The 17,766-nt window shown below is 39.4% G+C and overlaps 1 protein-coding gene and 1 pseudogene across 4 annotated transcripts in view; one reads left to right on the forward strand and one right to left on the reverse strand.

Moving 5' to 3' along the window:
• LOC114616628 (solute carrier family 12 member 6) overlaps window positions 1–17,766 on the forward strand; it is an 88,453-nt gene that overhangs the window by 45,239 nt on the left and 25,448 nt on the right. For all 4 annotated transcript variants that reach the window (XM_028762055.1, XM_028762057.1, XM_028762056.1 and 1 more), the window contains 6 exons: window positions 10,180–10,274; window positions 11,172–11,303; window positions 13,598–13,744; window positions 14,864–14,918; window positions 15,385–15,515; window positions 16,844–17,085. In XM_028762055.1, coding sequence (XP_028617888.1) covers window positions 10,180–10,274; window positions 11,172–11,303; window positions 13,598–13,744; window positions 14,864–14,918; window positions 15,385–15,515; window positions 16,844–17,085 — 802 coding nt within the window. The remainder of the gene's footprint in view (window positions 1–10,179; window positions 10,275–11,171; window positions 11,304–13,597; window positions 13,745–14,863; window positions 14,919–15,384; window positions 15,516–16,843; window positions 17,086–17,766) is intronic.
• LOC114616630 lies at window positions 7,907–8,184 on the reverse strand (annotated as a pseudogene).

Raw genomic sequence — 17,766 nt, forward strand, 5'->3', positions numbered from 1 at the left:
GTACTTAATTTTGATTATTTATTAGGAATTCTAGAAAATTTTATTTATAAATGTTCATGTTCTGTATTACTTTTTCCCTTTATGTCAGTGGCATTATATCATTGGAGTGGCCTTTCGTCGTGTCATGTTTTGTTGCAGTATTTCCTACATGTAGTATACTGTAGTATCAGTGCATAGGGATCACTTCATCCTTGATGTAGAATGCAGAGGGACTTGGTTGTCACTGCAGTTTTACTCAGCCACTTTCCCTCTTCATGAGCATTTAGGTTATTTCTAGAACACTGATAAAAAAAAATTATGTTGAAGGGCATGTAGATGGATCAGCTGCTCTTTCTGAGGACCTGGGTTCAATTCCAGGCACCCACGTGGCAGCTTACAACCATTTATAACTGCACTTCCAGGGAATCCAGTGTCGTCTTCTGGGCCTGTGTAAGCACTGTGGCACATGAAAAAACATGTGGCACATGAACAAACATGCAAGCAAAATACCCACACCCATACAATGTTTTAAAAAAGAAATTACGTTGCAATTGCATGTGTGCAATCAAAGTTGTCAGTACATTGTATGCAAATTTTTCTCAGAGGGTTTATACATTTTCAGCAAGATAAGTCACCATAAACTCCCACTACTCTGGGTATGGAGGAGTGCTTGCCACTCTGTTATCAAACACTGATGTTATTTTATTTTTACTTACTTATTTAGTATAGGGAATGACATGCATCTCATAGCATGTGTGTCGAGGTGAGAGGACAACTCTCAGGATTGGTTCTCTACTTCTACCATGTATGTTGTGGACATTGAACTCAAATTGTCAGGCTTGGCAGCAACTGCCCTTACTTGGTGAGCCAGCTCTCCAGCCCAAGCTGATATTATTAATCTATATTTTTTTATATTTACTAACAAGTGAAATGTAATTTCTAGTTCGTATTATACTTTTTTAGTTAAGGATGAGAATAAGAAATTTATTGTATGTTTTAATGTTGTATGGTGGTATCTATATCTGGGTTTGTACACTGCTGACCTTTTAGCTATTAGAGTATACAATAGCAGCTGTGGAAAAAATGTGCTATCAGAAAGTCCACAGTAGGGAAAGAACTTGATATGATTGTTTGCTTACAGGAAAAGCTCCAGAGAATTGAAGAAACTGGGCGTGCATGCATGCTCTGTCTCTATCTATCTGACTGTCTGTCTCATGGTAGCACATTCCTGTAGTCCCAACATGTGGGAAACACAGGCAAGAAGGTCAAGATTACAAGGCCAGCCTGGGCTACATTAGACTTTGTCTCAATCTTTTTTTCTCCCCTAAATTGTGAAATTGGCAAGATAAGCTCGAAAGTCCGAGGCTACTTTGTTATCTGACCAGGAATATTTGTGATGTGGAGGGAGAGGAAAGGTAAGAATCTATACAGGTCATGAATTACCAAACAGCACTGAAATAGACAAAGACTTTATTTTGTAATTTTCTTTTTACAATTGCCCCACCTTTCAGGACTGGGGATATAATTCAGTGACACAATACTAACTTAGCAAACACCACACCCTAAACTCAACCCCAGTACCTCAATAAACAAATCTCAACATCTTCAAAGCCAAACCCCCAGCACCACAAATGACCCAGCACCCCAGGTCTTTCTAAGAAGCTCCTGTGTGTTGATTCACCTGCAGGGAACACTGGTTCAACTGTCTTGCTTGCTGAATTCACTTTATAATAACATCTTTCAGATTTTCCCTGCCAAATGGGATTTAAAACAGCATCTTCCGACCTGCTAAGTGCTGTTCCTGCCAACAGGCTGCAGTTATTTTAATGTATTTACTGTTCCCACTGACTCACCAGCTCTCTTGCAAAACTCAGGGTCAGGCTGAGGTAATGTATGGGAGGTGAAACTGCTTCTGTGATAATGTATCCAAGTGTGTACTTAACAATTTGAGAACTTTTCCCTATGTGTATGTATATAATTTTCGATTTAAAAAATTTTAGAAAGCATGCAGGCAAACATTAGTGAAGTTGTGGCAGATTTTCTTAAACATGAGAGGATACATTCTTGAACAATCTTCTTTCATAGCATAAAAAAACAAACTTTAATTAATTTGAGTCTTTCATAGCCTTGATACCAAAACTTAACAGTGGCAAGATAAGAAAAGCATTGTCCAGCCTAAACAAAGTATTTGTAATCTGAAGCACACAGTATTTTTATTTTAATTTAAATATAAAATTGTTATTACTTTTTTGAGATTGTCATGCAGTGTATTTTGATTATGTTCACTTTGCTCCTCTCCTGGACGCCTCCCAGATCCATCCTCTTTCCCCTCTTGCTCCAGTGCTCCTGTCTGGTGTTTTTTGTTTTGGGGAGTTGTTTTTGGTTTTGCTTTTGCTTTGTTTATTTTACAGCCCACTGAGTTTAGTATATGATGCCCATATACTCATGAATATTGAGCCATCCAGTGGAGTGTGGTCAACCTACCAGAGGCCACAAACTTAGAGAAAAGGGGATTCTCCTTTCCCCAGAAGCATTACCTGTCAGTAGCTGTCCAGCAAGGGATTGGGACTTTACCTCCCCCTTCCATGCTGGAATGTTAGCCAGATTGGTCTTGTGTAGGTCTTCTTACATGTAGCAGTTTTTAAGATTATCTCCACAGGCTGTGGTTTGGCTCAATGTTAGAGTGTTTATCTACCATGCACAAAGCCCTGGGTCCAATCTCCAGTGCCTCAGAAATAAACAAATAGCATTATCAATCAGCTTGCTAAAATACATGACAGGCTTTTTTTTAATATTTATTTATTTATTTTATTGATGAGTACACTGTAGCTGTCTTCAGACACACCAGAAGAGGGCATCCAATCTCATTACGGATGGTTGTGAGCCACCATGTGGTTGCTGGGATTTGAACTCAGGACCTCTGTAAGAGCAGTCAGTGCTCTTAACCGCTGAGCCATCTCTCCAGCCCCATGACAGGCTTTTTATCAAAAATGAATTTATGTCCCTGTCATGGTAGTTCATCCCTGTCATCCTAGTACTTAGGAAGATGAGGCATGAGGAACATGAACTTTAGGCTAGCCTGAGCTACACAGACCCTATCTCAAAAAATATATGTATAAAAATTATATGCTTCTTATATTTGTATTTAAGAAGTATATAATCATTTTAATATAAGTAGATGGAACATTTAATAGGAAATTAAAAACTAATTGTCCATAACTGGAGTGCTCTTATGCCCCCATTCATTGATTGCTCCGTGACGGAGAACAATAGATTATCTGTTTTATATTTAACTGTACCACTTGACAGCCAAGAAGTAGATTTAAAAGAATGTCTCTCATTTGAGATATGTGACCTATGAAGATAAGCACAATGAAAATATCACTTTCTCCTCATAAGAGAATGGATCCAGGCGTTAATCATCAGTGCTTGTTTATATGTCAAAAAGAAAGATAACCAGACAAAGGATCACAGTGCAATTATGCAGCAATTTTTCTCTCCCCTAAAAATAACAAATGTGATGTGCTTAAGCCAATTCAGCTGTCAGCCAATTCATAGGAACCACAGTAAACAGAAGACAGAATCTCATTGATGGCATCATCAAAATCCAGTCTCTCAGAAACCCTAGGACACATGACACGATTTCTTGGAGAGGAAGAAAGCAGGCCATAGCTGGAAGAAATAGAGCAGTCAGTCATAATATGTTCTACCTGACTGCAGACTAAAACATCATAGACCAAAAGCATCCCTTGCAGGACTTCAGTATATATAGCTCAGTGTTGCCTTGCTTACCCAGAATGCATGAGTGCCAAGGTTCTGTCCTCATCACTGAAGAAATAAGCAAACAAGCCAGGCTGTGAGCCCTTGTTCACATCTCTTTCAGAAAAAGGTACAGGAGAAAAAAACAATTTTTAGCTTTTTCTTTCTCACTAGTTAAAACCTATATCCACTATATTTCTCAGAGTATTTAACTTCTACTTCCAACATACTTCTTATATTTTTTTCCAACTTTTCATTCACTTAAAAACAGTAAAATTTTAACAGCATTTGAGACAATGTTTCCTGTTCTAGTAGATGTGGTTCAAACAGATATATGTCAGAGAAAATTAAGTATTCTTAGTGTCCCATCTCTGTCTAGATCAGGACAGCAAAGACCATCTGACAAGGCCAGGAGGCTAAAGAACTAGTTTTGCAATTTATCTTGGTTCCAAATACAGTGTTACTGGTAATTGACAAGAACAACATTGTAGAAATTGAACCAAACAATAAAGATCTTTAAACAAGATATTAGGTATGTACTTTTTCTGATTACAGAGAAAAGAGAATGTAGCTTAATGAAGGTGTGCTTAAAGTTCTGGGTTCAGTCTTAGCACACATGAAAAAGAACAACAAAAGCAAGTTATAGGACATAATGTGTCACAAAAAGCAGAACAAAATGTTCAGAAGAAGCAGGTTCTGTCAGGTTTTTTTTCCCATTGTACCATGATACATAGCAGCTTCCTTATGGTATCCATGCTGTTTGAGTTGGAAGAATGAGGGGGAAGAAACATGGCAGCTATGGTGGGATGTTGAAGTCAGGTCATTGCCACGGTCAGTGGGTATCTTACAAAATGATCTTCCTATGGTTCAGTATGATCCTTTCTTTTTAAAGATTTGTGTGAGTGTGTGTTGTGGGGGGTGGCAGGGGTGCCTGTATGAATTTTTATGTACCTCACATGTGTGCTTGGTGCCATAGAGGTCAGGAGAGCCTCCAGTCCCCTGGAACTGGAGTTAGAACTGTGAGGTATTTGATGAGATTACTAAGAACCAAACTCAGATCCTCCCCAAGAGCAGTAGGTGCTGTTAACTGCCCAGGCATCTCTACAGCCTCAGAATTCTTGTATAACTTTCAAGGGTCCTGGAATATATGCTTCGTTTTGAGTTCATGACAAAAAAAAAAAAGATTTTCACTTGGAATATCTAGAAATTCCATTGTGTCTGGCATTCCTGTATAATCCAGACTACAGAAAACTGTACTGTGCCTGGTTCCCAGCCACCATGTTCTAGCTGAGAAATGACCCATGCTTTTCAGTAAAATTACTTCTAGTTTCATGTTTTTATATATAACCAAAAGAAGAATTGTGGTCCTGTCTCTGGAAAGCCTCTACCTTTCATGATTGTCCTGGGCCAGGATTGATCAGGATAACTAGGTCTTGTAAGCATCATTGTCTTTCTGTGATGCAAAGTCTCCAGGGAAATTACTTTCTTTTCCAAAATAAGTAGTCAAACAAATAGAACCTGGCACAGAAACAGATTGTCTGACAGATAAGTTGACTCAGCAGATAAGACTGAGATATCCAAACAGAGCAGCAGTAGCAGAGTTGGACACAATGGTCCTAATGCTAGATTTAAAAAACATAATAAAATTTACCCCTTGATAGTTATCTAGAATATTTCACGTACCATGGTGGTGTTGTTTGTTTGTGTTTGATTGTTTTTATCATTAAAAGATTATCATTGGGTGGCAAGAGCACCTTGGATAAAGGTGCTTGCTGCCAGCTCTGATAACCAGAGTTCAACACAGTGCCTCCCATGGTAGACGGAGAGACCCACCACCCACAAGGTGTCCTTTGAGCTCCATATCCATGGCAAGTGGCACATGTGCCCAAATGTACACCAACACTAACTAAATTATTGTACTTTTAAAAATCACTTTATTGGGCCAGAATTGTAGTACCTACCTTTAATCTCAGCACTCAGGAAACAGAGGCAGGTGGATGGATCAGCAAATTTGAGGCCAACTTGGTCTACATTGTGAGTTATAGGACAGAGGGCTACATAGTGAAACCCTATCTCAAATAAAGTTATTGTAATAAAGTCACAGATATAAAATTATCATGCAGCTATATTGGTGTTCCTATGTAGACATTTGTCCAGTTTCACATCCACATGATATATATACATCTCAGGGTCCTTCCATGCAGTTAGAATAGTTTTTCTGATTCCAAGCTTCACTTAATGTTTCATGCTTTTACTATCAATTACATTTTCATGTACCTATCACCACAAATGTGTGTGTGTGTGTGTGTGTGTGTGTGTGTGTGTGTGTGTGCGTGCACACTTGTATAGTTATATTGGCTTTGTCCTCCATCTTGTTCTTGTCTGTCCACAATGGCATCTGCTGTAGTTTTTATTTGATTGACCATCTCATTTACTTCAAGTATTTCTTTTCATTTTGGTTTGTTAACTTTTCAGTCTCTTTGCCAGATTTTTCCTTTATCTTTTGAATGTTTACCCCCAATTTACTGTTGTGTTCACTTTTGAGACTGTTTTGTTGAAGTCTAGGATAAATTTCCTTAATGTGTCCATCTGTTAGAATCTTCTATGTGATCATTGTTAAAAGTCTTTTAAAAAGTAAGACTCAGTTCTTTGCCTCAACTGTCTATATGGTTTTAGGTTCCTTCATTAGGGAGTTGATTTGTTGGGATGGACCAGAGAACCTGGCTGTGTCATAGTCTTTGTGTTTCTTTGATGTGTTATGTACTCTTAGAGTATGTTTGACTTTCAGTTTTGACTTCTCCATCTTTGGGGTATACTCTGTGGTGTTTCTGTGGTTCTTCCCAAAGGATTTTCTGCATGAAATTCAGCTGTGTGGACTGGAGAAGTTTAGTGTTGTCAAGTGTAGTCACCAAGATAATCCCATCATTAGCTATGTGGCAGCAGGACTAAGGCACATGAAGAACCAATGCAGACAGGTGGGCTCAGAACCTCCATCATTGCCTGAGTTCTGTGACTCCATCGGGGCCAGGATATCAAATAGCAGAGCCACTCAAGTCTGGGTACTATCTGTATGTGGGCTGTGACTAAAGCTGTAGGTCTAAGTAACCCCTGAGAGACCACAATAGTCTAGACTTCAGGTCCTGCAGTGACCACTGGAACCTCAGAATTCAAAACCCACACCCACACTAATCTTAAAGACCTCTTAAGCCAAATCCCAGTTTCTCAGGGGACCTTGGCCACTGAAGCTCAGAACACTCACTGACCTCTGAGACCACTGGAGTTAGAAACTGGTCTTGCAGACTCTCAGATCCCATTGGAGCCAGTGACCTAGTCCGCCGGTGCTTCCTGGTTCTGCAGAAGCCCAAGAGTAATAATAAATGCAACCTTTACCGGTTAAGCATATATTTAAATTTCCCTGTTTTTAATTTTTTATATTATTTTATGTGTATGGATGTTTTGCGTACATATGTACCTACGCACAGCATGTGTATATGGTGTCCATGGGCTAAAAAAGGGTGTTGGATCCCTGTCACTATAGGTACAGGTGATTGTGAGCTGCTGTGTGTGTGCTGGGAATTGAACCCAAGTCCTCTGGAAGAGCAGTTGTGTCATCTCTAGCCCAACATTTCTCTGTTTTAGAAATACCTTTTCACATTTATTTGAGCCAGGGTTCTAACAAAGATCATATCTTAGATTTCAGTCATATCAAAGGCTTTAATCTGTAAAAGTTTATTCTTTTAGCTTGTGATTTGCTGAAGAAATTAGATTATCATTATGTTCTGACTGTGGAGATTATATCTTTGAGTATGCTTACCATATATTTTTGTATTTTCCTTTGTATTTCCTGTATTCCCGGTGAGGCTTAATAGATTGAATTTCCATTCTTTTGTGAAGAATACATAGGATGAACAGTGTCTTGCCCTCAGTGATGTTAGTGTTGGTCAACAGGCTCGTGATCACCTTCATTTACCCACTGGCAGGTTTTCTTCAGCTCTTTATCAGTGGCTCTCATAGCCATTGAGATGATTGCCTAGATCTGTTATTTTTACAAAGGTTTGCAAACTGGTGGGGGTTTTCTTTTTTTCTTTTTTTTTATTTTGAAATTATTTTAATTTAGAAATAAAAAAAAACTCATAGGAAGATGGAAAGAAACAAAAAACACAAAGCATCCAGGCAACGTTTTACTTCATGAGCTTGTCACCCCCTGATTGGTTCACTCGTCCCATGATGAGAAAGGACTCAGCCACCCACAATAATGTTGTTAATAGGGATATGGATCAGTTTCACAAAGAAGCCAGTGAAGCCCATGATAGCAAATCCTATCGCTGTGGCCATGGCGAGCTTCTGGAATTCTTTTCTGTCGGGCTTGGTGCATCTTTTAACCAGCCGAATCGAGTCCTTTACAAACTGCCGACTTGGCTCAACAAACTGCATTACCTGATCCATGTTTGTGGGATGGCGGTTTGAGAGGGTAGAGACACGTAGCTTAGGAGAAAAATTGAGCCCCCTGGTGGGAGTTTTCTGTGTACTGTTTTGTGTCATAAATTAGCTACAGTGTGTTTCAAAAGAAACAAGAAAACTAGTCTTCAGCTATATAATTATCCTCAAATGTAATTAGCACAAAACAGCATAGTTATTTGATTCTTCTATTATTTTTCAGTTGTATATATTGTTTCCTTAAAACTTGACAAAATTGGCTTAAATCTTATTTTGAACATCTCATGTGTCAGTCATGTGCTCCTTTTCTGTACTCCTCTCAACCATCAGGAGCGTCTTCATGTCAGGCTCCCGTCCTTTCAGATGACCAGCTCATTTCCATAGTTTGCTGTCCTTTTGCCAGGCTCCTCTTAATAGATTTAAAGTAATATACAGTGCTTTTACTTTTCTTTAATTTTTATATTTAAAAAGTATATTTTTTCAGTAATAGAAATCTAAGTTTTAAATAACATTTATACGTTTTTCTCTTCTCTCCTCTCAGACTGTGCAATTATATAACTTATGTACAATTTAGAAAGGTAAAGATTAGGAAGTATTCATATATAGCACAAGCTTTGCTGTCTCAGGATCTTGGATTCTTCTTTGTTTGCTTACAGTTAGTTCATTAGATTCCAGTTAGGTACTTTCAACATAAAAATAATATGGAAGGGTTCATACAAAAATATACTAGATGTTGACCATGAAGAGACACACCTATAATCTAGTACTTTAGGGGCTGAGAAAGGATAGTCACGAGTTTGAGACTAGTCTGGTGAGACTCTTTCAAAAACTACTACTGACTTGGAGCTGCTTGGTATACAGAGAACAAAAGACTACCGAGTGCTTAGCCTCAAACTGAATTTTCATATGTTATCTCAAGGCTGGGGGTTTTGGTGGAGGGGGTGGTGGGGCAGGAAGATTATAAGAGCCAAAGGTCATGGATTATTTAAAGGAAACTTTTCCAGACAGAAGTACATATGAACTCAGTGACTGTTGGAGTGTACACAAGACGTACACAAGCTCCAGCCAGTCAGAATCCAGTACAGTGGGAATGAAGTGGATATGTAATCCCAGCACCAGCTGAGGAGCTATTATCATTTAATGATTGCTGTGAAGAAGAGATTCAGGTCATCATTTAATGATGATGACCTTAATAGTATGACTACACACCAGAGCATACCTTAATCCCCAAAGTGAGATTTGCTGAGCAACACAAACTGGATCTCATGGGAAAGAAGCTTTAAAAAAAACCAGAAGCAGTCTCAAAGCTGGGTTTGAAGCAATGGGAGGGTTGAATATATTCAACATACATCCTAAAAAATGATCAAAGAATTTTTTTAAAACTATCATCAAAGATTAAGTCACCTATTATAATTGATAAAGCATTAGGAAGGAGGTCAGCAACATTACTCAACAGGTACTTGGCATGCACCCCCGACAACCTGCGCTCCATACCTTACAAAAGTAGGAGAGAATCAACTTTACCAAGTTGTCCTCTGACTTCCACATGTACACTGTTCTACACACACACACACGCACGCACGCACGCACGCACGCACGCACGCACGCACGCACCACATGCACATACATACACATACATCTAAAACATAGCCTTGGAAATAGCTTTTTCCCCCATTATCAGCATCAACAATTTGTAAAGTAGCCCATGCCTAGAGCAGTACAACACACCAAGAAAGAAATACTATGTGTTTTTGTTTATTTGTGGGTAAGTTCAAGGGTAGGGCCTCCAGAGGTCTCTGTATTAGGAAAAGAACTTTGTATTGATTTCTTTGGTTTCCTGATTTGTTTTGCCAGAATACTACATTCTCTAAGCAGCGCTAACTGAGGTCTACCACTCAAGCTGAACTTGATTCTGAAGTGGTTTCTGCTAACACAGAGGCAACATAGTTATTGGTGCTGGTGTCTTAGTACCCATGAAAAACCAATGTTTTCCTTTCTTTTCAGATGATGGACATAAAAAAGCTCGAAATGCTTATCTCAATAATTCCAACTATGAAGAAGGAGATGAATATTTTGATAAAAATTTGGCACTCTTTGAGGTAATATTTTAATTATCTATATATGTATGTGTCTGTGTAGACGAGGACATCATATTTCCCTGGAGACAGAGTTAGTAGAGTTGTGAGCCTCCCAGTGTGGGTGCTAGTAACTGAACTCAGAACTCTGAGAGAATAACAAGGGCTCTTATCCACTGACTGGGTTGTCTTTCCAACCTGTACAGTAGAATTGATTAGCTACTAGGAAATATGAAACCGTCACATTTTCAGAAGAATGTTTGGAAACATCATTTATGTTAAGCAAAATAAGCTAAACTAAGACAGATACTGAATAGTGAATGTTTTCTCCCATATGTGTATATAAGTATGTGTGTGTCAGAGAGAAAGAAGGAGAAAGGGAGAGAGGGAAAGTGCACACAGACTGTGAGAAGGAAAGGAGATGTAAGGAGATTAAGTGAGCAGAGAGGTAGAGACAGGATAATAGAACGCATGTAACATGAAAGGAGAAGGGGGAACTAATTTGGGAAGGAAGGGAACCTAGTCTCTAAGAGGTTCAGAAGGAATGGGAGAAGGCAGAGGAGGAGGGGAACAAATGAGAACACAAACATAATTATATACACATTTGTATGAAAAACCTTAATGCATCGCGGAACTCTAGCCTACCTTGACTTGTTACCCTAATTAAGCATGGTCTTTTCTACCATCTCGGTGCTGGGGGGTGGACCCTGGACCATGAGCATGCAGGCAGCTACTCTCACTGAGCTGTACCTTCAGTTCTGTACAGTCTTTCAAATGTGAGGAAAAAATTGTCTCACTGAAGAATTCTCTTAAAATATTTATCTGTGAAAAATTTTATCATTTATTTTTCTGTATCCTGGTTGAGAGCCTATTTTGTTGCTGAATTTCAGTATCCTTCGTAAATTATTTCTGGCTTTGTAGGAAGAAATGGACACCAGACCGAAGGTGTCTTCTCTCCTCAACCGCATGGCGAACTATACAAATCTGACACAAGGAGCAAAGGAACATGAAGAGGCAGAGAACATCACTGAAGGGAAAAAGAAGCCTACCAAGGTGATATCTCAAAACAGCTGGGATAAGTAAAGATGATGGAGACATATCCAGGGCATCCATCCATGTTAAGAAACAGTGTAGTACATACTTTACGTGCCCAGGGCAATGCTGAGCATGGGCATCATGGCCCAGACAGATGTACAGTATCCTAGCTCCATGTGGGAAGCCAGTCCCTATGCTCTTTAAACTGTTAAAGTATATAACATTTTTAGTGTTAGTTAAGGCTTGACAAAAAACCAAGCAGGGTTCAAAACAATGAGACTATCGAGAGCCTGCTCGAAGGAGTTGCTACTCTGGTAGGCTGGTCAGAGGAGGCCCTCTGTCATGGTAGATTTGAGCAGAAACCATCCAAGTGGTTAGCCATGTGACTGACAGCATTGCAGGAAAAGATATTAGCACATCAGTGGAGTGGAGTATATCTACGTGGCTGCTCAAGTTGTCTGCCTGGTACAAGGATTTTGGGGTTCTTTTGTTTGTTTTGGTTTGTCTTTTGAGACTATGCCTCAAATATAAGACAGACTTAGAATCCTCCTGCCTCAGCCTCCAGTGCTAGAATCATAGGCATGTACCATGATAATGATACCCAGCAATTGTTAAGGCTTTTTAAAAATACTACTATTTTTCTTACAATAAAATTATGCCAATTCTTACCTAGAAAGGAAAAAGAAGGGAATTCTCAGGGAGATTTCTCTTCCCTGGATGTCGATTGTTATTCATCTTATTTATAGTTGGACCTGGCTTTGTGGGGGTATCTATTTATTTCATTAATCTTTTTGGCAGCCATTTAGCTGTGTCTTCTGTGGTATCAAACAGGCATATCAATCCTTGACCCCATAAGAGAACTGGGTCCAGGCCATTCCCTTTAAGGGTAAGAGGGTCCTTCCACATAGCTGTGGCATAGTTTTTATTGGTCTCAGTGATACAACAGGCAGTCAGCAGCAGATTTGCCATGAGCTTTCAGTTTTAGAGAATTAAAAGTGAACAAGGCATGATGGAGAGTATTTCGGGAGACTCCTTCTGGGATGGGGTGGGGGGAGTACCATTCCTCCTCTTTTGTTTTTAAAGCCAATTTTTCAGAGTCCTTGTAATATCAGAACAGAAGCGCCAACAGCCACTCCTTCCACACTCAGAGAGTCATGAAGACACTATTTAAAGAAATATAAATCTATATTAATAATCTCTTTTATCAATGGACTGTCATAGAACAGTCTGGGTTCCCTGACGGACAAGCCTGACTGCATAGGGGTTGATGTCAAAAGTATCCCCTCTCCAGGAAAAAGACATTGGGATGGGTATGGCTCCATGCCTCACTGGACAACGACAGGGAGACCGGAGCCATTACAAGGTCCCCTTCAATTACTGGAGGTCAGGCCTCTATCCCCGCCTTCCCAAGATTAGAATTGCCACAGCCCTTCTATACTTAGAGAAGGGAGGAGATGACAGGGGCAGCCCTGATTACACACTGAAGGCCTAAAATCAGCCATAGGCCTAAAATCAGCAATAGGCCTGTCATACATGTATGCTAACACAAAGTCTTGGGTGTCTGTGGAAAACATTGAAACAAATGGTTATAAGCTATTGTAAACAGGCAGCTTTTGTGGAAATTTACCAGCCTGACTAGTCATAGACCTTGTAAATAGGTAGCCTTGGCAGATAGTACCAACTTAGATAAGGACAAGTGAATCATAGACAAGAGTCATAGTGACCTGTCCCCTGAACTTTCACCCAATCTATACCCTGTTCTGAAAGATATCTGTACTCCCCCTGAACACCCACGCTCTGCTGTCATCCCCTTCCCCATGTCCTGCCTTTTTGTGTTTATAACCCCTGTGTGAATAAATAAAAATTACGATTTGATTTAAAAATAAATTTTAAAAAAATTACGCAAATTCACACAGTTAGGTCAGCAATTTGTGAAGGAACCAAATGGCCTTCAAGTTTTTACTTTCCCCATCTATTTTGTTTACCAACTATTATGAAGAATTTGAACCTGAATTCTCAACAATTTCCACAAGTCATTGCTCTGTTTTTAAATGAAAAGAATTTTAGCAACTTTGAATAATATTTTTAGATTTTTGAATGTTCCATTGTTTAGATATAGTAAAAACATGTGGGAAGTTATCCAAATTACAAATGTATATAGATAATAGAAGTATAGTGATAAACTTTACTAAGAGATCTTAAAAGGTAGTGGTTAAACTTCCTGACTCTACTTTGAGATTAATATAGTAAATCAAAGCATCTTTTATGGCTAACTACATAATTTCCCTTTTGTCTTACATTTTTATTTTCAGAGCCCCCAAATGGGTACTTTCATGGGTGTCTATCTCCCATGTCTACAGAATATTTTTGGAGTGATCCTCTTTCTGCGTCTTACCTGGGTAGTGGGCACAGCTGGAGTCCTTCAAGCCTTTGCAATTGTCCTCATCTGCTGCTGCTGTGTAAGTCGGGCATTGGCTCCTAGAACTTACCCTATGTCATTTCGAGCTGCCAAGAGTATATGTGCTTGACCTCCTGGGGAACAGCACAGAAAATATGGAACAGCACAGAAAATATGTGAAAAGACTCATGACCCCAACAGGAGAGAGAATTTTCATCTTAAAATCTAAAAGATTTTCACCAAGCAGCTATTGTTTATTACTTACTATATAGTATATGGTTTCCTAGATTTTTGGAAATACATAACAAAATGCAGGTCTTCAAATAATCTAAAATATGGATAATTTGAGCATAGAAAACACTGATGTTGTAACAGAAAACATTAGAAAATGCATACACTATTCCAAAATGTACTGAAAGTACAATTGGTGGTGCCGTGGAAGGGTGAGTTGGGCCTGGATTAGGTTTGGATTATTTGAGGTCTTTTTGTCCCTTTCCCAGAAATCACTCAGTTTTCCCCAGGACTTCTCTCTCACACTCAACCCATTCTGATTCTCCTTCATTTAAACTGCTCACTCTTCTTTGTTCCATCCCTGCCCACTTTCTACTGTTCTGGTTGTTGTAGTAACCATTACATCCTCCCCCTGCACTAACCATGCAGGTTAAACAGATATAACCTATGTCATTAAGAACTTAAGAGCACAGGCTTCCCCACTTCCAGTTTCTCAAACTCGAAATTTCTAGGTCATATTCCTCCTTTGCCCTTCACCATGGCCAATCTGTGCTCTGTGAACTATTTCATATGCAGACTTTCCCTCTTACTCCCACTACCACACTGTTGGTTTTCCATCTCATTTGCACTAAAGTAGCCACTAGCTAGTAACTATGCCTCCAGCAACTCTCACTTTCAAGCCTTTTCTGTACTGTGCTTCTACATAATATTTTAATTTTTCCCTCTAATGGTTCTTACTGTATTTTTGACATTGTAGCTAGTGTGTAGGTAAGTTCAGCCTACTTTGCAATGTTAACTCCCTAGCTGTTTCGTTTGAATATGTTATACAGCAACGCTTCATAAAAATGGGTTAGAGTAAAATGTTTGTTAAGTGCTCTGACGTTCATACATGGGAAAGTAGTATGGAAATGTCAGCTCTACTCTGTAGTAAAATTCTTCTCTTCTACAGACAATGTTAACTGCCATCTCCATGAGTGCCATTGCCACTAACGGAGTGGTGCCAGGTTAGTAGCCCAACCTTGAATTTCAGAGGTTACTACTGAGCAATCACTGTGTTTATGCTTTTCCAAAGAAAATTAATGTGTTTATTCTGTTGTTCATAGTGTATTGTAACAGACACTTTCTAGAAGCCAGAGAAACAAATGCTGTTTAGCTTAAGGTTTTGAAATCTCATTATTTTTAGACTACAGTGCTCTAATTTCAGCCACACTCTTTGCTTATAAAATGTTTTATTAGACTGTCTTATTTCTATAGGAAGTTTTCCAATTTTTTTCCCCTAATAGTGACAAAATGTAGAGTATTGAGCACACAATATTCCCACTAGCAAATCTACTTTGTTACATTCGGTTTCCCAAAGTCTGAAACATCTTTTTGTGCATATTTTAAAATTATTGTTTATGACTTGTTTACACTTCTTTTAGTGATGCCCTTACTTTATTTATTCTGTTGAAATTCTATTTTGTCTTGTAGCCGGGGGCTCATACTTCATGATTTCCCGGGCCCTGGGCCCAGAGTTTGGCGGGGCTGTGGGCCTCTGCTTTTATCTTGGCACAACATTTGCAGCAGCCATGTATATTCTTGGTGCCATTGAAATCTTTCTGGTAAGTGATGGAGTAATTGTGGACTGCAGTGTAGAAGCTCTGTGGGTTTATTTTGACCTGAGATACCAAGGTTTCTGAGATCAGGCGAAGTGTGGGGCAGCCAATCAGGTGATGACTGCCTGGGACTGTCCTCTTACCATGATGCTGAAGCAGAAAGGTTGAGTTGTCCTTTCACCTGTCTGTCCTTCTCCTCTATCTGATTGTCCCCAACTCTATCACCTCAACCAAGGAGTTCATATCTAAGTACAAAAGACTTACACATATGTCAATGAAAAAAAAATAAAATAAAGTTTATTTTTTATATTGTACGTGTGTTTGTATGTATGTGTTCTAGTGTGTTGAATACATGTGTGTAGAAGCCAGCAATCAACCTATTTCCTCACCTGCTGTTCCACATCCAGTTTGTTTTATGAGATGGGGTCTTTCACTGGGACCTGGGGCTCAACACCTTTGTCTGTGGAGCTGGTCAGCTCCAGGTTTCCTCCTGCCTTTACCTCCCCAGTGCTAAGATGACAAGCACATACCACCATGCCTAGCTCTTAACTTAAGTCCTGGGGATCAAACTCAGGTGCTCATTCTTGTGCAGCAAGTATTTCACTGGCTGAGTTGTATCCCGAACCTCTCTTCTTGATAACTTTATACCAATGAAAGAGTTTTTAATTTCTCTACATATAGTATACATCTTTTCTATAGCCTTTTGAATAAAATTATTCATTTTTCTTTTTCCCATTTGCAAATGCAGATATTCAGAATAGCAAATAGAAAACACATAATCTACGGCATAACATTTTTATAGACATCCTAAAGCCAAATTTTGGTTAATTTGCAGCTAGGTATGGTACATAACCTTAATTGTAGCACTTGGGAGATAGAGGCAGGTGGATCTCTTTGAGTTCCAGGCCAACTAGGGCTAGGTAATCAGACCTGTCTAAAAATAAATGATTAAAAAGAAGAAAGGAGGGCTGGAGACAGGCCCAGTGCTTAGGAGCACTGGCTGCTCTTGCAGAGGACCAGGGTTCAATTTCTAGCACCCACATGGTATCTCACAACTGTCTGTAACTCCAGGTACAAAGGATACAACCCCCTTAAAAGGATTAAAATTGAGCTGGAGAAATGGCTTAGTGGTTAAGAGCAGTGGCTGCTTTTCCATAGGTTTTGAGTTCAAGCTCCAGGAACCACATGGTGGCTCACAACCATCTGTAATATGATATGATGCATTCTTCTGGTGTGTCTGATTCTTTTGTTTAGCTGTCTTTATTATAGCCCCTCTACTTGATTGTTTTGAAACAGTCTCACATCTTAACTACTTCTCTTTCTTCTTCTGACAGGTGTATATTGTTCCCCGAGCTGCCATCTTTCGGAGTGATGATGCACTTAAAGAGTCAGCAGCCATGCTGAACAACATGCGCGTCTATGGTACAGCCTTCTTGATCCTCATGGTCTTGGTAGTATTCATCGGCGTACGCTATGTGAATAAGTTCGCCTCACTTTTCCTGGCCTGTGTAATTGTGTCCATCTTGGCTATCTATGCTGGTGCCATCAAGTCTTCCTTTGCTCCACCACACTTCCCGTACGTACTATCTTTGACATAGTCATCATTGGATAGTCAGTGATGGTATCTGGTGATGTGAACATTTCCATCAGAATTTCATGGAATGATTTCCTATTGGTCCAGTTTCTCAGAAGGAAGCTTCGTGACATACTGTCCTATTAACCCTCTTCTTCACTTCTGAAATGTAGACCTACCAGCTGTCGCCATCATTAAGGTACATCTCTTTAGATGTGCTCCCCTGCCCCCCCCAATAATGATTGTGTTTATGTGAACTATCCATGAAGGACTTTGCAGTCATAGTCATTACCAGCAACCAATGTTCAATTGCTTTTAAAATCAATTCAAAAGAATTCTAGAGTAGTGGTCTGAAGAGAGAGGACTCTCTAGTTAAAAGCAATGGCTGATCTTCAGAGGACCTGGGTTAAATTCCTAACACCCACATGATGGCTCACAACTGTCTGTAACTCCAGTTCCAGGGGATCTGGTGCCCTCTTCAGGCCTCTACAGGCTTCAGCCATACAACTGGCACACACAGACATACAGGTAGGCAAAAACACCCATGTGCATAAACTAAATCTTTTTTTCAAGGAGTTACCTAAGTTGTTTATTTACTCTATTCTTGGTACTGTAAGTGCTAAGAATTATCAGGTATTAAGGAAAATGACTGTCTTATCACATGTGTGTGCCCTGGATGTTCCA

Source organism: Grammomys surdaster, unplaced genomic scaffold, assembly GCF_004785775.1.
Source record: "Grammomys surdaster isolate TR1022 unplaced genomic scaffold, NIH_TR_1.0 332765, whole genome shotgun sequence".
Taxonomy (NCBI): Eukaryota; Metazoa; Chordata; class Mammalia; order Rodentia; family Muridae; genus Grammomys; species Grammomys surdaster.